The 26,608-nt window shown below is 47.8% G+C and overlaps 1 protein-coding gene across 2 annotated transcripts in view; it reads right to left on the bottom strand.

The window, feature by feature from the left end:
- Positions 1 to 25,587, bottom strand: part of CRTC3 (CREB regulated transcription coactivator 3) — a 98,635-nt gene extending 73,048 nt beyond the window's left edge. For both annotated transcript variants that reach the window (XM_047735611.1, XM_047735612.1), the window contains exons 1-2: positions 25,317 to 25,587; positions 15,289 to 15,387 (exon numbers count right to left, since the gene is read on the bottom strand). In XM_047735611.1, the coding sequence (XP_047591567.1) occupies positions 15,289 to 15,387; positions 25,317 to 25,448 (231 nt within the window). In that variant the 5' untranslated portion in view covers positions 25,449 to 25,587. The remainder of the gene's footprint in view (positions 1 to 15,288; positions 15,388 to 25,316) is intronic.
- Positions 25,588 to 26,608: the final 1,021 nt, after the last annotated feature.

The following is a 26,608-nucleotide window of genomic DNA, read 5'->3' as shown; positions in this document are numbered from 1 at the left end:
GGAGCACGTGAAAGGAGGAATGAACGTGGCAATATTCCAGTCCCCATGCTCGCGTTCCCATGGACGCAGATGTTCCTAATTCGGTGTGTGGGGCCGATGTTTTCCTGCCTCTTGTACGATTTCAAAGACCTTCATTCCCGACTGCTAGAGATTCATGAGTTGTCTACTTTCCTCTTTCATTTCCTAAGTCTTCTACTCAACAGGTGAGGTAAAAACAGAGGGGGAAAGTACTACCCAAATCTGTATTAAAAATACGACTATTGGGGTGCCTGGGTGGCTCAGTCGGTTGAGCACTGGACTCTTGATCTCAGGTCAGGTCTCGATCTCAGGGTCGTGAGTTCAGGCCCTGTGTTGGGTCCACACTGGGCGTGGAACCTACTTTAAAAAAAAAAAAAAAAAAGACTACCATATTCTTTTTTTTTTTTTTTTAAAGATTTTATTTATTTGTTTGTCAGAGAGAGAGAGAGAGAGCGCACAAGTGAGCACAGGCAGACAGAGTGGCAGGCAGAGGCAGAGGGAGAAGCAGGCTCCCCACAGAACAAGGAGCCCGATGCGGGACTCGATCCCAGGACGCTGGAATCATGACCTGAGCCGAAGGCAGCGGCTTAACCAACTGAGCCACCCAGGCGTCCCAAGACTACCATATTCTTGATCACAGTTCCTATTGTGGGACAGATGCGCATTCCAAAGCTATTAAATAAGCCCCTTTCTGTGCGTCTCACGATTCCCTCAAGCAGAAGAGGCGAACATGTGGCTGGAAGTCAAAGCTGAATCAGTGAACAAGTCAAACACAGAGAGAGAAACAAAAGAAAAAAGAAAGAAAAAAAGTCACAGTTCCAAAGAGCATGTGGATTAGGAGGTACAGACCCCGAAGCATAATTTGGGGACAAGGTCAGAAAAGCGTCATTCTCTGAAAAAGAAACTAAGACATAACATAAAATAGCTATTAGTAATCAATGAAAATCTTTCCCTAAAACATGCTAAGATAATGTGAGAATGTCTTCTACATCTCCTGCAGGAGGTCACTGCCCGATCTCATTGTATCTACTAGTATTTGGATAAAAGGGTATTGTTTCGTGCTGGCAGAGAGCATGCTGTACCCAAGTGCAGGGCTGGCGAAGGTTTACGACCTTGGGAACAAAATTCCCTCTCTCTTCTAACTTCTAAGCAGATGACTACGCCATGGAAGCCAGGAGCTGTGACGAATGAGCACACGCAAACAGGGCTTAGTTAGCGGGCTGGGAAGGAATGTTACTCCGCATCCTCGCTTAACCTGCTTTGGTTCCCACAGCTCCTGCTCAGTGCCTCTGTGTCTCCCATCCCCTCCGCTTCCCCTACAGGTAACTATCACTGTTCTTACTTTACACGGAACAGATGGGCCAGTGTAAAGGTAGAAGAGGGGCCCAGGCTCGCGGAGTGAAACAGCAGGGCCAGGACGCAGGCCGGGGCAGCGGGAGCCCCGAGACCCTGCCTTACACCATAGCCTCCTCCTGCGCAGCACCCGGCAGAGCAGAGGCCTGGGGCCAGTGCAGCCACAACTCCGGGGACAAAAGAACCGATGAGGGGCGCTCAGGAGACATGAAGCGGTGGGCGCTGGAGGCAGAGACAGAGAGAACGTCTGAAGAACATCAGACGGCACAGGAGGCAGCTTTGAGACCTCTGTGGAGACTTGGGAGCTCACCGCTTGGGGACAGCTGGATGCGGGCCACCAAACCTCAGGATGTGAACCTGGCGGTGTTTCGCGAGGACGAACTGGGCCGCCGTGTTCTGGCTTCATGGCTTTTATCTCCCACGCCCCGGGCAGAAGGGTCAGATTTCTGCCACCACAGCAGGCGCCTAAGAAATGGGCGCTAAATTGATTTATGATTTATCTATCGGTCACTTAATGAGAAGTAAAAAAGAAGAGTAGTGAGTTCTCTTAGATGAGGGAGCAGAACATAAAGCCGTCTCCGGGTCGGTCTGTTCATTCAGGTGTGTGTGTGTGTGTGTGTGTGTGTGTGTGTATGTGTGTGTGTGTGTCCGGGTCGGTCTGTTCATTCAGGTGTGTGTGTGTGTGTGTGTGTGTGTGTGTGTGTGTGTTTTTAAAGATGAGCCCGTCCACACAGGCTTTCAGGTTAACTGCCACCTTTCACTGTGAGACATCCTGCCCACTAGAGATTTGATTCTGCAAAGCATCCCCTTTTGAAACGCATGCTACAGAGGAGGCAAAATTTTTTTTAAGATTTTATTTATTTGAGAGAGAGACAGAGAACAAGTCGGGGGAGAGGCAAAGGGAGCGAGAGAAGCAGACTCCCCGCTGAGCTGGGAGCCCGACAGGTATGGGATTGATCCCAAGATGTGACCTGAACTGAAGGCAGACGCTTGACTGAGCCACCCAGGTGCCCTGCAAAAATTTTTTGTATGAAATTTAATCAAGGGCGCCTGGGTGGCTCAGTGGGTTAAAGCCTCTGCCTTCGGCTCAGGTCATGATCCCAGGGTCCTGGGATCGAGCTCCACATCAGGCTCTCTGCTCGGCAGGGAGCCTGCTTCCTCCTCTCTCTCTGCCTGCCTCTCCGCCTACTTGTGATCTCTCTCTCTGTCAAATAAATAAATAAATAAATAACCTTAAAAAAAAAAAAAGAAATTTAATCAACATGTTCTTCTTATCATCCAAATGAGCACTTTAGCCAGGACACAGGAATTGGACTGGCTGAGGAAGGAAAGAAGGGAGGGGGAGATGGTTTTCAAGCACCAGCCAGGACAAGAAGGGGAAGCCTGGGCCAGTTGGGGCTGAGACTGGGGACGAGAGCTGGGCACAAGAACGCTCCCTGGCTGGCGCGGCACTGCCCACGACCGTAGCCGCCAGCCATATGTGGCTACTAAGCACCTGAAATGGGGCCTGTGTGACAGAGAAACTGAATTCTGAATTGTATTTCATCTAAATTAATTTAAATGTAAATAGTCATATATGGCTAGTGACTACCATACCTGGAGAGTGTAGTCATGGGGGTACAGGAGAAGGAAATAAAAAGAGTGCAGATAGGGGCGCCTGGATGGCTCAGTCGGTCAAGTGTCTGCCTTCGGCTCAGGCCATGATCCCAGGGTGCTGGGATTGAGCCCCACATTGGGCTCCCTGCACAGCAGAGTCTGCTTCTCCCTTTTCATCTGCGTGCCACTACCCCTGCTTGTGTGCTCATTCTCTCTAAGACAAGTAAATAAAATCTTTTTCTTTTTTTTTTTTAAGATTTTATTTATTTATTTGACAGAGAGATCACAAGCAGGCAGAGAGGCAGGCAGAGAGAGAGGAGGAAGCAGGCTCCCCGCTGAGCAGAGAGCCCGATGCGGGGCTCGATCCCAGGACCCTGAGATCATAACCCGAGCCGAAGGCAGCGGCTTAACCCACTGAGCCACCCAGGCGCCCCAACAAGTAAATAAAATCTTAAAAAAAAAACAAAACAAAGGGACGCCTGAGTGGCTCAGTGGGTTAAGCCACTGCCTTCCGCTCAGGATCCAGTCCAGTATCGGGCTCCTTGCTTGGCGGGAGGCCTGCTTCTCTCCACCTCTGCCTGCCACTTTGCCTACTTGTGCCCATGCGCGTGCTCTCTCTCTGTCTGTCTCTCTCTCTCTCTCTGATAAATAAATAAATAAATAAAATCTTAAAACAAAACAAAAAAGAACAGACAAAAATGAGTAGAAAGTGGTAAATACAACCTTCCTACTTCAAAAGTGTTTCTAAGCAGTATTTGTGTTAGCAACTGTTGGTTGCTTTGGCCACCAGTTTCCAAAGCCCCGCTGCTTTTCTCCTGCATTCATCAAGTCCTTAGAACAAGGACTCACTGTCATTATCACCATAAGGTTCAGAGAATTCTGTGATTTGCTTAAGAGGACTCAGAGGGAGGGTGGTCTGCAGCCCCTCCAGAGCCGCCTGGATGGCATCAAGGAGCCTCAGCTCTTGCTTTTGGGCAGGTGGACTGCCAGATGCACAGGTGTGCGGGTCACCTTATTGTCGCGCCCCACGCCTCTGTGGGGATATTCCGGGAGAGTCGGCTGCTCCTGTCTCACTGCAGAGCTTCTCGCCTGCTCGGAACGTACCTGCTGCAGCCGGGAGTGTTCTTTGTGCCATGGGGGCACAGCCCTCCATGGCTCCCCAGCCTGCTTCCAAGCCCTCACAGCCTACCGTTTGGGGACAGGAGCCGGCAGAGCTCTGAGCGGGGAGCTCTGGCTGCAGGAAGTGAAGGTGTTTCAGACTGTGCACGCCGATACCTACGTGCTACTTACAATATTACTCTGAAATTCAAAGAGCAGCTCTCAAGATCTGGCTTTCACATATACATCCAGGACGGGGGCAGGGGCACCTGCTTGGCTCCGTCGGCTAAACATCTGACTCTTGCTCGCAGCTCAGGCCAGGATGTCCCGGGATCCAGCCCCACTTCAGGGTCCGTGCTCAAGCTCGTGAGGGGTCTGCTTGAGATTGTCACGCCCTCGCTGTCTGCCCCTCCCCCTGCCCCTCACGCTCTTTCTCTCTCTCTCTAAAATAAATAATTTTTTAATGAAGATTTTAATTATTTCTATGACAGAGAGAGCACGAGTAGGCAGAGTGGCAGGCAGAGGGAGAAGGAGAAGCAGACTCCCTACTGAGCAGGGAGCCTGATGTGGGACTTGATCCCAGGACCCTGGGATCACGACCTGAGCCAAAGGCAGACACTTAACTAACTAAGCCACCCAGTAGCCCCTAAAATAAATAATTTAAAAAAATATATATATATATATATATGTACAAGACTGGATTTTCTGCTTGAGGACAGAGGAGGTATCAAAAGCTGCTAAAAGACTGTTTGAGGATTAAGGAAGAAAAGGCAAAGATTTCAGATAACTCCCTTTCTGCCTGGCCAACCTTGTACTAAGTTACTGAAACACTGTCTACAATTTTCTTTGGATGCCTTTTACAGATTCAGAAAACCAGGCATAGGAAGAGAAGGAAAGTGATTTTTTTATATTTAATGAAATTAAATGTAAATCATCCTAGGCCAACAATTCTTCACGTGGGATCAAAATACATGCAAATACGAGTGTAATATGTTTGAAATTATCCCTAATAAAAACTTTAAGAAAGTGAATGAGGGGCTCCTGGGTGGCTCAGTTGGTCAAACAGCCAGCGCTTAATGTCAGCTCAGGTCACGATCTCAGGGTCCTGGAACTGAGCCCTGAGAAGAGCTCTGTGCTCAGCGGGGAACCTGCCTGGGAATCTCTCTCCCTCTCCCCCCGTCCCACCCCTCCTCCCACTTGTACTGTCTCTAAAAATAAATAAATACATCTTTAAATATAAATATGTAAAAAAAAACAAATAAAATCTTTAAAAAAAGAAAATGAATGAGACCAGGTGCACATGTGTCTATATTTTTCTCAGGTGGGACTCACAGCTTCCATCAGATTTTCAAGGTAAAGTCTACCTTTTAGCTCTTTATAGTCTCTCAGGCTTTATGGATTCTTTTCATACAGTTCTTGTAAGTTTCTTAAGTAAAACAAATGTTTTCTACATATATACATATATATTGTTAAACTATTACAAATGTGACCTTTTTTTCCCTTTATGTATTCTAACTTGCCATTGACAACATATCTAATAATTTTTTTTTAAGATTTTATTTGTTTATTTATTTGACAGACAAAGATCACAAGCAGGCAGAGCAGCAGACAGAGAGAGAGGAGGAAGCAGGCTCCCTGTTGAGCAGAGAGCCTGATGTGGGGCTCGATCCCAGGACCCTGGAATCATGACCCGAGCCGAAGGCAGAGGCTTTAACCCACTGAGCCACCCAGGCGCCCCCATATCTAATAATTTTTTAAAGGATTTAAATGTTTGATTAGTTGATTTTTTTAAATAATTGATTATAATTTTGTCAATTTTCTTTGAATTCAATTTCTCATTTTTAATTTACTGATAATCTCTTTGGCCTTGTGCACAATTTATACACACACACACACACACACACACACAATAAATAAATAGTAAAAACAACCCAATGTCCAATGATTAGGTGGCAGTTAAACTAAGGGACATCCGTGATAGAATATTCTTTTTTTTTTTTTAAAGATTTTATTTATTTATTTGACAGACAGAGATCACAAGTAGGCAGAGAGGCAGGCAGAGAGAGAGGAAGGGAAGCAGGCTCCCTGCTGAGCAGAGAGCCCGATGCGGGACTCGATCCCAGGACCCTGAGATCATGACCTGAGCCGAAGGCAGCGGCTTAACCCACTGAGCCACCCAGGCGCCCCATGATAGAATATTCTTAAGTCACCAGAAATTATACTTTTGAAGACCATTTGAACATATGGGAAAATGTTTACGATGTAAAAAAATAAGATATGAGATCATACATGTAGTAAATATGATGCTGATTTTCTTAAAAATATTTGTGGTCCTGGCAGAAACTACTGAAAGAAAAGAGCCAAAGGGACGCCTGGGTGGCCCTGTCAGTTAAACGTCTGCCTTCTGGGACGCCTGGGTGGCTCAGTTGGTTAAGCGGCTGCCTTCGGCTCGGGTCATGATCCCAGCGTCCTGGGATCGAGTCCCACATCGGGCTCCTTGCTCAGCGGGGAGCCTGCTTCTCCCTCTGCCTCTGCCTGCCACTCTGTCTGCCTGTGCTCATGCTCGCTCCCTCTCTCTCTCTCTAACAAATAAATAAATAAATAAAAATCTTTAAAAAAAAAAAAAACGTCTGCCTTCTGCTCAGGTTATGACCCCAGGGTCCTGGGACTGAGCCCTGTGATCAGGTTCCCTGCTCAGCAGGGAGTCTGCTTCTCCCTCTCCTTCTGCCCCTCCCCTTGCTTGGCCTGCCTCTCTCCCTCTCTCTCTCTCTCTCTCTCACCCTCTCAAAAAATGGATAAAATCTTAAGAAAGAGAAAGGAAAAAAAAAAAAAAAAAAAAGCGGGGCTGGGGGTAGAGAAAAGAGCCAAAATGTGAACAGGGATGTTACCTGTTTTCTGTGGATCCGGCAACCGTCTGGCATGACTCGAGTTTCATGTGCTGAAGCAATATAGAAATAGATCTTTTTTTTTTTTTTAAGATTTTCTTTATTTATTTGAGAGAGAGAGATAGAGAGCATGAGAGGGGAGAAGGTCAAAGGGAGAAGCAGACTCCCCATGGAGCTGGGAGCCCGACTCGGACTCAATCCTGGGACTCTGGGATCCTGACCTGAGTTGAAGGCAGTCGCTAACCAACTGGGTCTCCCAGGTGCTCAGAAATAAATCTTGAAATGCAAAATGTCCTAGAAAAATGAGGAGACTGGCCCCTGGCAGTAAGAGTCCCAGAGGGTTTTTGTGAAAATTAAGTAATCTACACAGAGAGTCTCATGAAGCGTCTGGCTCACAACACCTGCTCAATAAATGCTATTATCCACGGTACTCTCGGATTAATGCTACCATAATGTTTTCCATTTACTGGAATTTGACTCATATATCTTTTGCCAATCTTTCTTCTTCCTTTTTTTTTTTTTTAAGAATCTTATAAAAATTTGGAGGGAAAGCCATAAGAATTGAACTAGGAACCAGACTTGATTTTTAAGTTCTGGTTTTCTTCCATACCTACTGCGCAGACTCCAGGCCTTATTATCCGCTCTGACGCAGGCTGCCAGCAGGCCTCGAGAAAATCACTGGCCTGGACCTGGTCCTCCCCGCCTCTACTGCTGTGCAACACGGCTTTCTCCCTTTGGCTACCAGACTGTTCCCTAAATCAGTTAGAACTTCGAATCCCTCAGTTATAAATAAGATGACGCAACTTTGTTAAAATGCAGTCATCAGAAATATAAAAAGTGCCATTAGATTTAGCGATCGAATTCAAAAGGACAAGGTAGGTTGCGTGGAGGATCTGAAGGGTCAGAACTACACCCAAATAGCCCTACACAGACAGCAGCCCTCTGTCCCTCTCTCTGTAGCGGCCACACAACCAGCAGGTGCCTGAGTTCTCAGGCAGGCTGGGACATGCCGCAGAACAGTCCACTCTCCCCTGTGTCCCTGAAGACACAGCCCTAGCTTTCAGAGAAGATAATGCCATTTCCTCCTCTCTGTCTTCAATGTACACATGCTGGGCCCTGCCTAGAGACAGGAGGGCTGTAACCCTAGCCACCCCTGACTGATGACGCACCCTCACGGAGGATTATCAGAAGGCAGCCTGAAAAGCTTGCTTTTGGCTTACTCATCTGATAAGGCCCTGCTCTCTGTGCAAGTGCCCAATGGGTGAGAGGAGAAGAATGTGCTTTGAGATCCTCCATTAGGATAGAAAATTGATCTTGAACCAATATTAAAACAGTACTGTGGTTACCAAACTAATGTTGTAGTAAAGATCAAGTAAAATAACAAGATGTGAAAGTATTTGGTAAACTCCGAAGGGATCCATAAACCTAAGAGGAAGAGGACTGTGTTTAAATAAAAAAATTACAGGCAACTTCCCTTGAATCCTAATCCCTACCACGTCTATGGATTGGGAGACTCATTATTACCGAGACGTCATTTCTCCCCGACCTGATCTATGGATTCCACACCACCCCACCTAGAATCCCAGCAGGCTTTCTTCGTAGAAATCAGCAAGCTGGTTCTACAATTGTGTGGATAAGTAAAGGAACTAAAGCCACACAACTTCAAAAAGAGCCAAGTTGGAGGACTCTCACTCCCTGATTCCAAGCCTTCCCATAAAGGGACGGCACTCAAGATAGTCTGGTGTTAGTAGGATCTCATTTATATGTGGAACCTTAAGAGGAGGGGAGATAGATGAAATGGGTAAAGGGGGCTAAGGGGCACAAATTTCTAGTTATAAAATAAAAAAGTCGTGAGGATATAATGTACAGCTTGGTGACTATACTTAATAAATGGTATTGCCTACTTGAAGGTTGCTAAGAGAGTAGATCTTAAAAACTTCTTATTACAAGAAAAACAGTTTTTTGGTAACTGTGACAAAAGTTAACTAGTCTTCTTGTGGTGATCATTTTGCAATAGATACAGATATTGAATCATTATATTCCACGGCTGCCTGAAACAAATATATCGTTATATGTCAATTATACCTCAACTTCCTAAAAATGTGTGGTATTAGGGACACCAGGCTGGCTCAGTCGGTGAAGCATGCAACTCTTGATCTCAGGGCTGTGGGTTCAAGCCCCACGTTGGGTGTAGAGATTACTGAAAAATAAAATCTTTTTCAGGCAGATAGATAAGAAGTGTGGTATTAGCAAAACGAGAGACCTGGAGATCAGTGGAACGGAAGATGGAGTCCAAAACCAGATCCACCCATACATGGTCAGCTGACTCTGAACAAAGGTGAGAAGGCAATTCAATAGGAAAGAAAAGTCTTCTCATATATGGCGCTGGCACAATTTAACCCCTATATGCAAAGAAAGTGGTCCTCAACCCGTACTTTGCATGACATGAAAAAAAGTTAACTTGAAATTATCTAAGTGTACCACCTAAAACTATGAAACTTCCCAAAGAACACACAGGAAAAACTTCTTTGTGACCTTGAGTTACGCAAATAACTTCTAGATAAGACGTGAAAGGCACAAATCATAAAGTAACAAAATTGATCAACTGGGCCTCACTGAAGTTAAAAACGTCTGCTCTTCAAGACTTTGTAAGAAAATGAGAAGATAAGCCACAGACAGGGAGAAAATATCTTGCAAAATACATATCTGATAAAGAAATGTCATCTGGGGCACCTGGGTGGCTCAGTCCGTTGGGCGCCCGACTCTTGATTTCAGCTAAGATTTCTCGATCTCAGGGTCATGAGATGGAGCCCTGCCTCGGGCTCCGCACTGGAGCCTGCAGAAGATTCTCTAGCCCTCTGCCCCTCCCCCACAACCATGGCGCCGCGCCTGTACGTGCGTGCTCACTGTCTAAGAAAAAAGAAAATGAAAAGAAAAGGAAAGGCATCCAAAAAATATGAAGAACTCTCACAACATAACAGGAAAATGAACAACTCATTTAAAACACTGGGCAAAAGCTCTGAACAGACGTCTCACCGGAGAAGAGAGGAGGTAATAATCACACGGGAAGATGTCCAACATCATTAGACATTAGGGAAACGCCAATGAAAACCATAATAGGACAGCATGACACGTGCACCAGAACAGAAATTTTTAAACTGAGCCACCACCGCCTCGCACCCATTTGGATGACTACTATGAAACCAACAGACACACAGAAGATGACAGGCGCTGGCGAGGATGGGCACGAACCCGAGCCCTCGCGCACCACTGTGGGGAGCGGACGGCGGTGCAGACGCAGTGTCAAACAGTATGGCCGGTACTCGAATATTTAAAATAGGGTGACCGTATGACCCAGCAACGCCACTTCTGAGCACACACCCGAAGAACGGAAAGCTGGATCTCTAGATGTTTCCACACCTGCGTCTGTAGCGGCATCATTCACAAGAGCCAGGTGGAGCCGACCAGGGATCCGTGATGGGTGAAAGAACAAACAAAATGTGGTCTATACATCCCGTGGAACACTCTTTGTCTTAAACGAGAAGGAAATCTTGCCACGTTCCATAATAAGGATGAGTCTCGCGGGCCTGACGCGAAGTGAAACGAGCCAGTCTCGAGAAGACAAGCAGCGCATGAGCCCACTTATGTGCAGTGCCTAGAGTCGTCAGCTCACAGAGGCAGAACGCACAGCTGTGGCCGTGGGGCCACAGGGGAGGAGGGCATCAGTTGTTGTCGAAAGGGTACAGAGTTTCAGTTTTGTAAGATGGAAGAGTTGCACAACACTGTGAATATACTTAACACCACTGAACTATAAGCTTACAAATGGTTAAGATGGTAAATATTATGTTATTTTGCCACAATTAAAAATGGGGCGCCTGGGTGGCTTAGTGGGTTAAAGCCTCTGCCTTCGGCTCAGGTCATGGTCCCAGGGTCCTGGGATCAAGCTCCGCATCGGGCTCTCTGCTCAGCGGGGAGCCTGCTTCCTCTTCTCTCTCTCTGCCTCTGCCTCTCTGCCTACTTGTGATCTCTGTCTGTCAAATAAACAAATAAATCTTAAAACAAAACAAAACAAAACCCAACCCTGAAATACTGGGATATGAAGAGCCGTGGAGAATCACTGGAACTTTCTATACTGCTGGTGCGGAGGTTAAACAGTACAGACGCATCGTAAAACAGCCGGCAGTTTCTCGTAAAGTTAAAGATACGCACGTGATCCAGCCATCTCACTACTAAGTATTTACACAAAAACCATACGTGAGTGGCTTTATCACCACTGCCAAAGCGTAGAAACAATCCAAATGCCCGTCAACTGATGAACGGGTAAAGAAATGACAGTACCCCCCACTACGGAGCACTACTCAGCAATAAAAAAGAATAAACCACAGATAAGTGCGATGCAGCGAGCCCCCAGCACCTGTGACTGGGATCTTATTTAGAAACAGAATCTGGACAGAGGTAATCAGCTTAAGAGGAGGTCATACGGGATTAGCGGGGGCCCTCGACCTAAGGACTGGTGGCTTTCAGGGACAAGACGGGGAGCGCTCTGGACACAGAAACACAGGAAAGAAGGTCCTGCTGAATGGGGGCAGAGGCTGGAGGGAGGGAGCCACAAGCCTGGGGCGCCGAGGACTGGCAACAGCCAACAGAAGCTAGGGAGAGGCAAGGAAGGCTTCTTCCCTAGAGCCTCCAGACGGCACCGTCCTACCGACACCTGGATCTCAGCCTTCCAGCCTCAGGACTGAGAGAACGAATTTCTGCAGTTGTCAGCCTGCTAGTTTATGGCACTTTGCTAGGGCAACTTTAGGAAACGAACACGTGCAGCAACCCAGAGGCCTCTCAAATGCGATATACTAACGAAGGAAGATCTCCAAAGAGTACACACTTTCGATTCCCTTTATAGGGCACGCTGGAGTAGGCCAAGCTGCAGATCTGTGGTTTCCAGAGCCTGGAGGTGGGGGGTGGAGGAAGAACTTCAGGACAGGGATGACGGAACTGTTCTGTATCTTGACTATGGCAGTGATGATACAACATAGAAGTGTACCCCTAAGAAAGGTCATCTGAGGGGCACATCCGACTCTTGATTTTGGCTCAGGTCCTGGGGTCGAGACCCTCATCAGGCTCCACGCTCAGCAGGGAGTCTCTGCTGGAGATTCTCTGCCCCTCTGCCCCTCCCCCTGCACATGTGTAGGACGTGCGCACTCTCTCTTTCCCTGCCCCCCAACAATAAATACGTAAGTAAATCTTTAAACAAAAATGTCAGTTGTCTTGTTGGTAAATTATACCTCAAAAAAGTTTACTTAAAAAAAAGCAAAGCAAAGATAATGTGAGCACCAAAATCAAAATACTAGTTCCAGATTATAACCCACTGAATAAAATCAGAAGCCACAAAACCAGATAGACAGAAATAAATATAAGGATGCATGAAAGTCTGATGAGGGTCAGTATGGAGTATCTCCTCACAGAACAGCTGTTAACTACAAAGGGGACGAGTGTCTTCAACATGAAGAGGCCTGACACACACCAGTAACCGATAAAAGTGAGCACCACTGGTAACAGGACAAAAGAAAGTCATCCACTTACGGGGACACAACAGCGTCATTCTGTGCTCTTCCTGCCAAAGATACAAATCTGAATCAAATCATGAAGAAGCATCAGACAAACCCCAACTGAGGGATATTCTACAAAATACCCGATTGGTGCTCTTCAAAAGTGGCAGATGTAGTGAACAGAAGGGCCATCGGTACTCCAATGTTCACAGCAGCAATGGCCCCAGTCGCCAAACTGTGGAAAGAGCTGAGATGCCCTTCAACAGACGAATGGATAAAGAAGATGTGGTCCATATACACTATGGAATATTACGTAGCCACCAAAAAGGATGAATACCCAACTTTTGTATCAACATGGACAGGACTGGAGGAGATTATGCTGAATGAAATAAGTCAGGCAGAGAAAGACAATTATCATATGGTTTCTGTTATTTGTGGAGCATAAGGAATAACACGGAGGACATCAGGAGAGAAGGGAATTGGGGGAAATCGGAGGTGGAGACAAACAATGAGAGACTGTGGACTCTGAGAAACAAACTGAGGGTTTTGGAGGGGAGAGGGATGGGGGAATGGGTGAGCCTGTTGATGGGTATTAAGGAGGGCACTGGGTGTGGTGCATAAACAATGAATCTTGGAACACTGAAAAAAATAAAATAAAATAAGTGGCTAACGTCATAAAAGTCAGAAATAGGGGCGCCTGGGTGGCTCAGTGGGTTAAAGCCTCTGCCTTCGGCTCGGGTCATGAATCTCAGGGTTCTGGGATCGAGCCCCGCGTCGGGCTCTCTGCTCAGCGAGGAGCCTGCTTCCCTCTCTCTCTCTCTGCCTGCCTCTCTGCCTACTTGTGATCTCTCTCTCTGTCAAATAAATAAAATATAAAAAAAAAAAAATAAAAGTCAGAAATAATTTCTTTAATGTCAAAAGACTGAAAAACTGTTTTAGACTGAAGGAGACTACGGACAGTAAACACAGGTGATTCTGAACCGGATCCTTTTGCTGCAGAAGACGGCAGCGGGCACACGGTGAAACCACACACGAACGCCCATGGCTCAGATGGTAATAACATTCCACTGTTAACCTCCTGATTTTGATGGCTCTGTTTGGGTTATGAGGGACAACGTCGTTGCTTGTAGGAAAATACACAGTGAAATATTTGGAGGTGAAAGAGCACCACGTTAGCAACTTGTTTTCTCAAGGGGGAAAAAAGTTATTTGTACTGAACTTTCAACTTTTCTGTAAGATTGTGACTGTTTCAAAGCAAAACAAAAAAACAAAAAAACAAAAAAACAAAACAAAAAACAAAACAGTATTCAGGGGCGCCTGAGTGGCTCAGTTGGTTAAGCGTCTGCCTTCAGCTCCTGGGATCAAGGCCCACATCAGGCTCCCTGCTCAGCAAGGAGTCTGCTTCTCTCTCTCCTCCTGTTGGTGTTCATGCTCTCTTTCTCAAATAAATAAATAAAATCTTAAAAATTAAAAAAAAAAAGGAGGTAAAAAAACCCAAAGTATTCAAAGAAAGAATCCTGGGAAGGTCAAGGGCTATTAGTTCATTCTATCCCCGCTCCCCACTGCAACAGGACAGGGGCAGGATAGTAAGTTCTACCTACAGTCCTCTGAAGTTGACTACCAAGTACCACAAAGTCAGGATCTCAAACACAACACATGCTGGCAGTGTTCTGTTTTCAAGAAGCATGAAATGCAGCATAAAGCAGAGACCTGCTTTATCTGGATACTGAATGATCCGATAGGCCAATGCAGAAGATCATCTGGTCTACCGAGGAAGGGCTCTGATACTGGCAGCAGCACAGTGAGATTCCAACATCAACGTAGGAAAGACAAGATCCAATGTAACAGGTATAAGAATGTTCACATTTTGCCTTTTCTAATAACCATTATATTTAAGAGCCCCTGTTAGCTCTCTCAAATGGAAGTCTCTATTTTAAATAATACTTTTGCTTTATGGGACCATCATCAAACAAGTGAACCCAGCTTTTACAGCAAAGAAAGAAGACAGTGCTTTTAACATGGACAGCCATCCAAATAAACCAACTTACACTTTGTCTTGAAGTTCCCAACCTCAACACCAAATCTTCAATTGCTTAATTAGAACTATGAGAGGCACCTTATTTTTCAGAGAGTGGGGTGTCTAATTTGGATCTTAACAACAATATCCTATACCATTGTCTGAAATATCGATTCCATGTTATTTTGAACAAAGTTCTTCAATGATACAAACGATTAAGGTACTAACCTAAATGCAAGAGGCCATGTATCCGAGCCTTAGATCTGCACTGTCCAATATGGTAGAGATCAACACATGAAGGTACTGAAATACGGCTGGTCTCAACCGCGACGAGCTCTAAGTGTACAATGTGCACCAGATTTCAGGCTTAGTACAAGTTTCAAAAAGAACGCGAAATACCGCATTTGTGTTTGTTATACTGATTATACAATGAACTGATAATATTCTGGATCTACAGGGATAAATAATAACTTAAATTATTTGAATAATGTTAAAATCAACTGCACCTGTTTCTTCATCTTTACTGTGGCTACTAGAGAAGTCTGATTACGTACGTGACTCACGGTATATTTCTCCTGGACAGTGCCGCCCTAGCCGGCCCATGAGGTACACTAGGTCAAGATGTAGAAACTAGGAGACGGAATGATGGGCTTCCCAGAAGAACTCCGAACGGTACTTAGGCCCAGTTTACCCTTCAAGATCCCATCTTTCTGAGGACAATGGCTGCCTATCCTTCCACACTCAACTGGGCCTGGAGAGAGAATTCTGGAGGTACCTGGAACTCCGCGGCGCTGCCCCGAAGCTGGCTCACGTTCGGTAAGGACCCGCCGTGGTACTGCGTGAGACGCAGCTGCTGAAGCTTCTGAAACTGGACCTGGAAACAAAGAGATTTCCAGACGGTTGAAGAGATGACAGCAAAGATCTGAGGGAGGCACTGAAGTATGGGTACTTTGTAGCGAAACGGTTCAAGAGTGAAAGTCTTGGTTTCAGTTTCTTTTCTACCTAAAACCTACAGGTTTTCGGTGCCTTCTGATTTGTGACTGACTAGTCTATTTACCCATGTTCCAAATGTCCTAGGCGCGGTGACAGTGAGGTCTTTGCAAGGTCTCTGGGTGTGCGTGTATAGGTGGGCACAACCTCTAACAGCAGTAAAAGAGTCTCTTAAAGGAAAACTAAGCCATTCTCTATGACACTAACACAGGAACCGCACTCCCTTCCATGGTGCCCGTCCAGTCTCCGCTCACACGTGTGTGTAACACCTGTAGGACAGTAATCACAACTTGGGTGTGATCTCGAAGCCTTGCATCTTAACTCTTTCCTACGGTATTAATCATCTTTAATGGCTATATAACATTTTGTTTTCCGAATTATTTCCTAAGAACACATTCCAAAGAGTGATTACAGAGTCTCTGCATCCAGGCCTTTCGATGGCTCTCAATATGCGATCCCAGCGGGTATACTAAGTATATATGAGAAAACGGTTTCAGGAGAGAACTCTCACTAACACTGAATATCACCCTTAACTGGGGAAAGGAGGAGGCTAACTCAACAAGTATCAGATGGCATCCCAATGCTTTTAGGTGCCTTTCTTCTGTAAGTTCTTCCTGGCTTCATTTTTCAAAAGGCAATAAACTCTTTACAGTTCTTGTAAACCCCCAAGTGGTCCGATTTGGTCTTTGAGAGTTACGTAACTCTTGTGGTTACGTAACTCTTGGCACTTATATTCACGAGGAAGAGGCGATGGGAATCCTAAAGTCTTTGATTATTAGACCCTTCGTCTAATAATAATAAAAGCTACCAATAGAAGCCCCTGAGATGAGCCAGATGCTGTCCTCAGAGGCTCTGACCGTTTCATCACTAACCCTCACCACGACCACCAAGGGAGACCATATCATCCTGCCTTTACAGACCTAGAGACCCAGACTTAAGGAAGCTCAACATTTGCCCAAGGTCACACAGCTGGAGGAGACCAAGCTATGGCTACCTCAAAACCCACGTTCTTTGGGCCCTTGAGGCCTCAGCTGGTTAAGTATTTGACTCCTGATTTTGGCTCAGGTCATAATCTCAGGGTTGTGAGATCGTCTCTGCACTGGGCACGAAGCCTGCTTAAGATTATCTCTCTGGCTTTCCCTCTACCCTCCCAACACCCTCCCCAACCCTTCCCTCTCTTAAATACACACACACATCATTCTTACATCTGCCACGGTCCTTTTCTTTGTTCCATTTCTCTCTTTTTTAAGATTTACTTATTTATTTGAGAGAAAGAACACAGCAGGGAGGAGGAACAGAGGGAGAGGGAGAGGCAGACTCCCCACTGAGCAGGGAGCCTGGCATGGGGCTTGATTCCAGGACCCCAGGATCATGATGTGAGCCGAAGGCAGAGGCTTAACCAACTGAGCCACCCAGCCGCGCCCCCCCCCCCATTTCTTTCAGTGATCATACTATTTACAAGCTCAGAGAAAAATGAAGTTTGGTTGACCAAAAGCATTGCTGGGCCTATGCCGATTTTATTATTTTTATATTTACTATGAAAAATTCAAATATATACAAAATAGAGATGAATACAATGAAACCCCATCTAACAGCTTCCAGCTTCCACGATGATCTCATGTCCAGTCCTGATTCATCCTTACCCCCTGACGGCCCACGGCACCCCACCGAAAGAAATCCAGACGATGTATCATTCCACATTTCCGTACGCATCTCCAAAAGATAAGAGCCTATATCTGGCTGGAGGTTTTAAAGGCATACAAAACCCCTTGGTGGCCTTAACTTCCTTGTACCCACAGTATTTGATTTCCCAAACACACTGTCCTGGGAGGCAGCTATAAACTATTCATCAGAACCCAGATCCAAGAGTCAAATATGAGAAGGAGGACAGAGCGAGCCTTTTCCATCTATCAGCAGAATTACAACAATGAAGTCTGAGCTTTTGATCTTAACACTCTTAAAGCACTTACCAGAAGCATTTGACTTTCCGTCCTTGAAATTCTCTAGACAAGATTCTTGGCCCCCTTGATCTCAAGCCTTTGATTCCTTCTTCCATCAATCCATCCATTTATTCACTTATATAAAACATTTAACTGTGGCGTGCTGGGCTGGCTCAATCAGTTGAGTGGCTGCCTTCAACTCAGGTCCTGATCCCAGGTTCCTGGGATCAAGCCCCGCATGGGGCTCTCTGCTCAGTGGAGAGCCTGCTTCTCCCTCTCCCTCTGCTTCCCACTCTGCCTACTTGTGCTCTCTCTCTCTCTCTCTCTGTCAAACAAACAAACAAACAAATAAATAATTCTTAAAAACACAAAAACATTTAACCGTGTATGTTAGGTACTGTGCCAGGTGTTGTCTTACTAAGATGAACACATGCTAAGGTTCCTGCCTTTACAGAGTTCTCACAAAGGCTTCAACTTTTACCCAAAAGCCTTGACACTTCAACCAAGTTCAACCAAGTTCTAAATCTAGCTGGACACCTGCCTTCACCTGAGCCTAAGGTCCTCCCACCAGCTCCCATACCTGTTCTCCCTCCCCAAATGCCTATTCTAGAGTCTTCAGAGACTGCTGTGCTTTGGGGAGAAGAGTCCTGCACTCGGAGCCGGAAGACCTGCCTGTGTGTCTTGAAGCTCCCACGTAGCTGGGGAAATTACTCTGCCATCTACTCCACAAAGACAACGTAAGGATTCAAAGAGAGAAAAGACATGACAGTGGGGTGTAAAATGGAAAGCTGTGGACAACTTCTCAAAGTATCATCATCATTGTTGATACTCGCCACTAGCTCCTAAACCCTTGAGTAACTGTGATATCCTCCTCTTTTGAAATCTAGAATCGATGAATTGGAAAGAACCTTAGAGACTTGTCTTCAACACCATCCTTCTTCCTGATGATCAAAACGGGCACCGAAGAATGGGTAGACTAAGTGGAGATGACGGGTTGGCACGCCAGGGACCACATTTAGAGAGTTCTGTTTGACCCATAAATATGATACTGACCCACTCAATGCTTTAAGATGTCATTCTGGATTGGAAGACTGTACAAAACCCGGATTTCCGACATCTCTTGACTGCAAGATCAAGTAGGACTTGCCCTGCGTGGCAACAACGCGTGGAGCTGAGAAGCAGCTGCCCCCCCCGCCCCCGCACACAGCCTGAGCTACCATTTGCCCAAGACCTCACTGCACCCTATTATTCCTCCACCGCGGCCTGAGATTGGCTACCATCTACTCACTCCTTCTCCCTACGTGCCTCATGCTGGAACTTAACTTAGCAACCTCTAGCCTGTAGCTCCACACTTCAGTGGAATGTCCTTTAATGTCTGCATGAAATGAAATCCAAGCCTCACTAACTCCCTTTTTAAAAAGTCTCACAAGGGCGCCTGGGTGGCTCAGACGGTTGAGCCTCTGCCTTCGGCTCCGGTCATGATCCCAGGGTCATGGGATGGAGCCCCGCATCGGGCTCCCTGCTCGGTGGGGAGCCTGCTTCTCCATCCCTCTGCAGCTCCCCCTGCTTGTGCTCCCTCTCTCTGTCAAATAAATAAAAATAAAAAACCTTTAAAAGATAATTTAAAAAATAAGATAAAAAGTCTCACAGTGGCCAATCCCAAACAAAAATCCCAGCAGGCCTTTTTATAGAAACTGACAAGATCATCCTAAAACTGACCTACAGTAGTCAAAGCAATTAAAAAAAAAAAAACAGCAAAGTTGGAAGGCTGTTATCTTTCTTCCAGACTTACTCTAAAGCTACAGTAATTCAAGCAGGAGCAACTGTCACAGAGACATGGGGATCAACAGGAAAGAAGAGAGAGTCCAAAAATAGACCCACACAACATCTGGCCCAATTGATTTTTGACAAAAGTATCACAGCAATGCAATGGGGAAAGTGTCTTCAACTGATGCTGCTGGGATAAGTAGATATCCTGGGGGAGGGGGGTCAGGGAATAAAAGCAATCAAGTACACAAACATGCAGGGGCACAGCCATACTCAAACCCCAGCTCTGCCACTAATCAGCCATGCAACCGTACCTCTTCAGCCTCAGTTTACTCATCTGCAAACTGATGAGTAATCTAGGTACACATTCCCTAGAGGCAGCATGAAAACCACAGGAGATAATGGATGTAAAGGAGTCAAGGACAGCATCTGGCAAAGAGACGGCGCTCAATATTTAGCCCAAATCCAGTATGTCTAGTCTTTTCGCCTTTCTTTTTTTAAAAAGATTTTATTTATTTATTTGTCACAGAGAGTGCATGTGTGCAGAAGCAGGGGGGAGGGGCAGTGGGAGAAGCAGACACCCCATTGAGCAGGGAGCCCGACGTGGGGCTCCATCCCAGCAGCCTGGGATCATGACCTGAGCCGAAGGCAGACACTTCACCGACTGAGGCGCCCCTCTTTTCTCCACTCTTAGAGGTCTTCCGCTATAGAACACATCTAATATTTGTTTGTTTTAATATAAAAATGATTCTCCCCAAATATTCAAGCTAGTTGAATGCTCCAGGCCGATGTGCTGTGTTTACGCCATGGTTTCTCAAAACTACAAGTTGTTCTTCAAAGCTGAACTTCTAGAACAAGCTCCCAATCCTGTCTCTCCTTCCATTTGGTCCTGGCTGCCTGGCAACCTCCATCCCCACCAGGTCACTGGGATCCCAGGGGCTCTCACCCAGATACCAACGGCCTCCACTTTACTAGAACGACGGACACATCCTTAACCTGTCAGACGAGTCTGCAGCATTGGGCTTAGCTGCTGGACATGCTCTCCTTTCCCTCTCTGGTTGCTCTTTGGTCTTTCTTGCTGGCTTCCTTCCTCTGCCTCCCCGTTCCATGGTGGAGCTCCCCGGGCTTCTCTGGGCCCTCTCCACATTTCGCTCTGAAGCACAGCCATGAACTCAAATGTCCACAGGTGCCAAGTGCAGAAGAGAAGCAAGGGAAGCCCCTGGAACCACTGTAAGGAACACCACAGGGAGCGGTGGGGGCTGAGGCAAACTGAACACGTACATGCACTTTCCAGGGGAGGGGGGAGCCACTATGGGAGCTCCAGGCAACTGCTACCATGCGGAAATGGAGTGAGTGTTGTTAGATGATTTCATTTTTCAAAAGAGGCCAGAATCCAAACTTTAATATAAAATCCGAGTATTTGGGCGCCGGGGTGGCTCAGCGGGTTAAGCAACTGCCTTTGGCTCAGGTCATGATCCCGGAGGCCTAGGATCAAGTCCCACAACGGGCTCCCAGCTCCATGGGGAGTCTGCTTCTCCCTCTGACCTTCTCCCCTCTCGTGCTCTCTCTCACTGTCTCTCTCTCAAATAAATAAATAAAATCTAATAAATAAATAAATAAATAAATAAAATGCCAATATTCACTGTTGGTCCTAATTAAAAACAAACAAACACATTCAGGCATACCCTGCCCCCCCCCCATAAGGACCAAATTAGAATTCAGGTCACCAATTTGCAAGATAGGCTCTAGAAATTCTTCTTAGGCAGCTGAATCTACTACCACAACCATACACCAAAGGTTCCCACATTTCTATCACAAGCCTAGACTTCCCTCTTTAACTGGAGATCCTTTTATGTCTTCAGGGCCATATAAACTGTCTGCCAGACCATCTCCACTGAAATGCCTCACAGGCACCTCACACTCAGCATCTCCTGACACTGAGGCATCTGCTCCCACCAGTGCTCCCCCTCTTAATGCAGGACACCTTGAAATGGCTCAAGTCTGAAAGCTGGGGATCATGCATTCACCCAGTTTGGTCATTTCTAGCTCTGAGTATTGATCTGCTCACCTCTCTGCCTCCCTCTTGCGACCACCCCAGTGTCGAGGCCATCATCACATCTCCTGGACTACTACCTCAACCTCCCTTGGGTTTCTCTGCCACCTCCCCCTCAGTTCTATCCACCACTCTAGACCTACAGGCATCCTTTTAAAACGCAAATCTCCCTTACTTCAACCCCTTCATGACTCTCCATTGTCCTTAAGATCAAGTCCCAAATCCTGTCTCTACAATCTGATGCTTGTGAATGCCTCAACTCAAACCACCCTCTTTGTCCCCTTGCTGAACCTCACACCCTCAAATGGCATCCCCTCGCCATGGTATGAATGGCAGGACTCCCTACCATTCATTTCCAGAGCGGCAGCTGCTTCCCCTTTTGTAATATTCATTAAAATCTGTCCTTACTTGTCAAAGGAATATCTTCTCCATTAAATCCTAAAATCTATGAGGAGACTGTGTTTTGCTTGCTAAACTATTATAATCCCCAATGTCCGCCATAACCTGGACTCAGTAAGTATTTGATGAACAAATTAATAAGACCTTTGAAACACCATGTCTTCACCTCCCCCCACACACAGACCCCACTAACGACAGTGGGCACTCCAGTACTGACAAATGAATGAATGAACAAAGGAACAGCCTCTTTCCACTTTTTAACCCTTCTTACCATCCCAGGTACCACCACTTAAGTAACCCCACTAGCACTGTCTTCTCAAAATATTCCCACTGCTTCTTAATAAGACTGAACCCCTAAAGCTGGAGTGAAAAATTCCCCATAATCCAGTCTCTCCCACCTACTAGGCAAATAGGATTTAACCAGAACTCTGAAGGATTGACTCTGATTATGTAGAGAATGCCTTGGAGCCCAGCACAGGCTCAGAAAGAAAGACTGATTATTGATGTCTGATAATGGAAAATCAGTGTATCTGCCATCCAGTGACCAATAATGAACTAGCTGGGGGCACCTGAGTGGATCAGTGGTTAAGCATCCAACTCTTGATTTCAGCTCTGGTCATCTCAGGGTTGTGAAACTGACTCCACACTGGACACAGAGACTGCTTAGGATTCTCTCTCTCCCTTCCCCTGGCTCTCATAAATAAATAAATAAATAAATAAAATGAGCTCACATTAATTAATTGTGAATGAATGAATGAATGAACGAATAAAATGAGCTCGCTGGATTCTTCTCCATCTGGGACCTTTGGACGCTTACAGGTTTACAGATACATGCTGGGGAATCTACGCGTTATCTATGAGAAGTGCTCAGTTCTGCAAATTGCGTTATGAAAATAATCCTTGACATTTTTAAATAAGAAAATACAACTCAGCAAATGCAGTGTTCTCATTTGCCTTATTTTTATAGATACATTGGACCCTGGAGCGCCTGGCTGGCTCCGTCAGTAAGGCATGCGGCTCTTGATCTTAGGGTTGTGAGTTCGATACCCAGGTGGATGTAGAGATTACTTTTTAAAAAATTGAAAATACATTAAAAAATATAAACACAGTGGACCAAAGTAGCATTATTTTATCGGCAACTGGTAGCAGAGAAAGAACTCAGAAGGAATTAACACATAAATGATGTCCTGTACCGGGTGAAGGGCAAAGTGACATCCTAATTTTGTAGTAATTAGAACTCAGAAAATGATGGTTGAACTGACTTACCCCGTGGGGCATACCTGATCAGCCTTACTAAACTCAAGAAAACCTAAATTATACGTCTTCGCATCATACCCATCCTGAGAGTTTCAACTGAGTTCAGCAAAATAGCATATGTCGTATCAAATTAATGATGTGAATTTGAATTTATTGCTTTTTTTAATGTTGAGTGAATTTATTTTGTGCATGTCTTTTAGTTATGGTTGTACCACAGTTATAATCAAAGGACTTTATGTACAGTGGATGTTTGAGCATATTTAAGTAACATAACCAAACTCATTTAAATAAACATGAAGGATCTGTGAAAAAATTTTGCCTAAAAAGAGTCCATACAGCAGTGCCAGGTGCCATGACCTGCCTTCGGCTCAGGTCATGATCCCAGGGTCCTGAGATCAAGCCCCGCATCGGACTCTCTGCTCAGCGGGGAGCCTGCTTCCCTTCCTCTCTCTCTCTCTCTGCCTGCCTCTCTGCCTACTTGTGATCTCTGTCTGTCAAATTTTTAAAATCTTAAAAAAAAAAAAAAAAGAGTCCACACATTACTCATGGCTTTATCTATCAGGGATGCTTTAAAGAGGGTTTATGAATTGGGTGAGAGACTGGATCAACTCTAAGGGTATAGACAAACAGTGCCTGTATTTTTACACACACTTTATCTAAACAACACGTAACAACACACCTCCCAGCATTAATCCTCAGCATTCACCCAACTGTTTTTAATGTGCTCTGAGCTCATCACGTTCATCCCTGAATCTAACCAAGGTCACACACATATATGCCTGTGGACACCAGGCAGATAAATAAATGAGTGAAGCTATTTAGGGCATGAGGATAAATTTTATTGAAATTCTCAGCTTTGGGCGCCTGGGTGGCTCAGCAGGTTAAGCATGTGCCTTTGGCTCAGGTCATGATCTCGGGGTCCTGGAATCGAGCCCTGGATTTGCTCTCTACTGAGCGGGGAGTCTGCTTCTCCCTCTGTGCTCTCCCTCTTTCTCTCTCAAATAAATAAATAAAGTCTTAAAAAAAAAGAAAAAAGAAATCTTCAGCCTTCTTTCTATTTTTACTTAGCATAAAAATATAAATATATAAGAAACATTTCATTTCCTGTTCATTTCATGAAAGGAAAACATCAAAAATATGATAAATGGCCAATGACACCTAGCTTCGGTGTGGGGGAGCTCATGACAGGATGTGTGAACTGTGGCCAACTAGAGAATCCACGTTCCAGCTGAGGGGGCAACCACCACCCAGCTCCGGGCAAAAGCTGTCATATGGGAATTCAGGATGACTGCTACCGGGTCTCCCAATTTTAAATATGGATCTAAAGATAGGAAAAGAAGAAAAAGAGTGGAGAGACCGGGGAGGGAAGGTGGGGTGGGTGGCGGATAGGGAGGGAGACAAAGAGGGAGGAAGGGAGAGAGAAAGAAAAAAAAGAGGAAATTTTTTAAATGAAAATCTCCCCAATTAAAAGGCAGCAGATTCAAGAAGTTTTCCCAAACCCCGTACTTGGCCAAAAAAAAAAAAAAAAGTGTCTGCAGCTGAGTGAGCGGGGACCGCCGCGTGCAACTCCGCTCTCAGCTCCCCTTCAAGCCTGCCCCCTGTCCAGTATCTGCATATCCTCCCCCGGGTTCGCGATGGTCCTTCAAGGTCAGCATTCGGGAGCCTCAAGGCCTGGCCCGCTCCCGCTGACCCTCCTCCCTGCAGCCCTGCGCGGACACTCCTCTTGGCTCTCCATCCTCCACTGCCTCACTCAACAGTTTCCCAACCTCCGGGTGTTTGTCCCGGCTCGCGCCTTACTCACTGCTCTTGGACCCTCCTCCGTCACCAGCGACGCTGTGCACCTTGCCAGTTCTCGTTAAATCTCCGCGCTGAGCGCAGTAAAGCGGAGAGGAAAGCCTCCCTCGGCTCGCAACGCCTCCCCGGTGCCCCCGAGCTGCCCTCGGCCCGCGCCGGCCCCGGGCTCACGGTGCACCCGGCTCCCCCCCGCCCCGGGCCCCGCGGCCCCCCTCGCCCCGCCGTCCAGAAGGGCCGGCTGGCGGAGGATGTGCGGAGCCACGAGAAGCCGCACCGCCCGCCTCCGAGCTGTTTGTGATTTCCTCCCGGGGCTCCGTTCGCCCTCCCCCTCAGGCCGCCCTCGCGCCACCGCCCCGCGCGCCCGGCCCGGCCTCTTGCCTCTCCCCGCTCACCGGGCCCCGCGACCCTCCCGCCTCTGCGGGCTGCGCCGGGGGCCGGCGGGCGGGGAAGCGCCGAGAGGTCGAGGCCGCGCCGACCCCGCTCCCCCGCGCGGCCCCGGCCCGGCCCCGCCGCCGCCGCCGCCGCCTCGGCCCCACCGGCTCTCGCCTGCGGCGGGGGCCGCCCCCACCAGCCCGCGCCCCGGCCCCGGCCCCGGGCGCTCACCCGCGACAGGGTGAGGTCGGTCATAAGCTGCTCGAAGGCCCGCGTCTCCTCGGCCTGCCGCTGCGTGTGCAGCGCGATCTTCTCACTGAACTTCCGCGGGTTGGCGCTGCCCGAGCCCGGCGAGGCGGCCATGGCGCGGGCCCGGCCCGGCGGGAGGGGGAGACGGCAGGCGCGGGGCCTGGGAGTCGGCCCGCGCGTCCGTCCGCAGGCCGCCCGAACCGCCGCCCGAAGGCCCGTCCTCCGGCGCGACCCGGCAGAGGAGCCGCAGCGGCCCCACAGCCAGCGAGCGGCCGGGAGCGCGCCGAGGTCCGCCCCCGCGCGGCCGGCCCCGCCCTCGGCGCGGCCCGCCCGCCGCCTGCCGCCGGGCCCCGGCCCCGCTGCCCGGCCCCGCGCTCCTAGCCCGGCCCGGGGCCCCCGGGGCGTCGAGACTCGCCGCGAGCCCCGTCGGCAGAGCACGTCGACTCCGACGTGCGGGAGCCGCTGTGTGACTGACGGGCTCCCGCGCTGGGGGCATCCCGGCCGCGCGGTTCGCTTTACGACTTTCCAGCCGGCGTCTGGCCGCCCCCTCGTGCCTCCCCGAACCCCCCGGGCCGCCGCTTTGCTCCCGGGGGAGACGACTGGACGCCCAGAGCTCGAGCCTTCCCTCTCGCGGCTCCCGCGCTGCGGGGCGTCCAGCAGCCCGCCCGCCAGGCCCGCCCCCGGCCCGCGCCGCCCTCGGTGGGCTCAGTTCACGGTCCGTCCGGGCGCGCGCAGCGGAGCTTCCCAAAAATCCACCTGGTGAGGGGCGCAGCCGGGAGCCGCCATCCCCGCCCTGGTGCGAGCTCTTCGCTCCTCAGCCCCGGCCCCTCGTCGAGGTTCTTGCCGAGTCTCCCCGGGACCTCCGCAGAGCCCGGCTCCGGCCAGGAGCCAGTGTCCCCGCCGTCCCCCTACTTCTGCAGCCTGGGAGCTGCTCTCCCACGACGGCGCCAGGACCGCGCTGAGAGTGGGGCTGTGTTTCGTCAACTAGACAACACCAGAGACGCGCGGACGCGTCCAGAAAAGTCCATTGACGACACCCACGCCCCCCACTCGAGATTAAACAGAAAACATGCCGCTTCGTTTACTTGGTGCTTATTAAAGAAATACAAAATTAGACCTAACTAAAGCCCCACCCTTAGTTCTCCTTCATCCCTCGTCACTGGGCTCAAGTTGGTGCATATCATTCCTACTCACGTTTTTATAGTGTTATTACATATGAAGTACGGATCTGCCAACTGTATAGAGCACCAGTTGTCGATTTTCAGTTTTTCAAA

This window comes from Lutra lutra, chromosome 7 (assembly GCF_902655055.1).
Source record: "Lutra lutra chromosome 7, mLutLut1.2, whole genome shotgun sequence".
NCBI classification, from domain to species: Eukaryota; Metazoa; Chordata; class Mammalia; order Carnivora; family Mustelidae; genus Lutra; species Lutra lutra.
The sequence above is the reverse complement of the archived record's forward strand: the minus strand, read 5'-3'. Positions and strand labels throughout refer to the sequence as shown.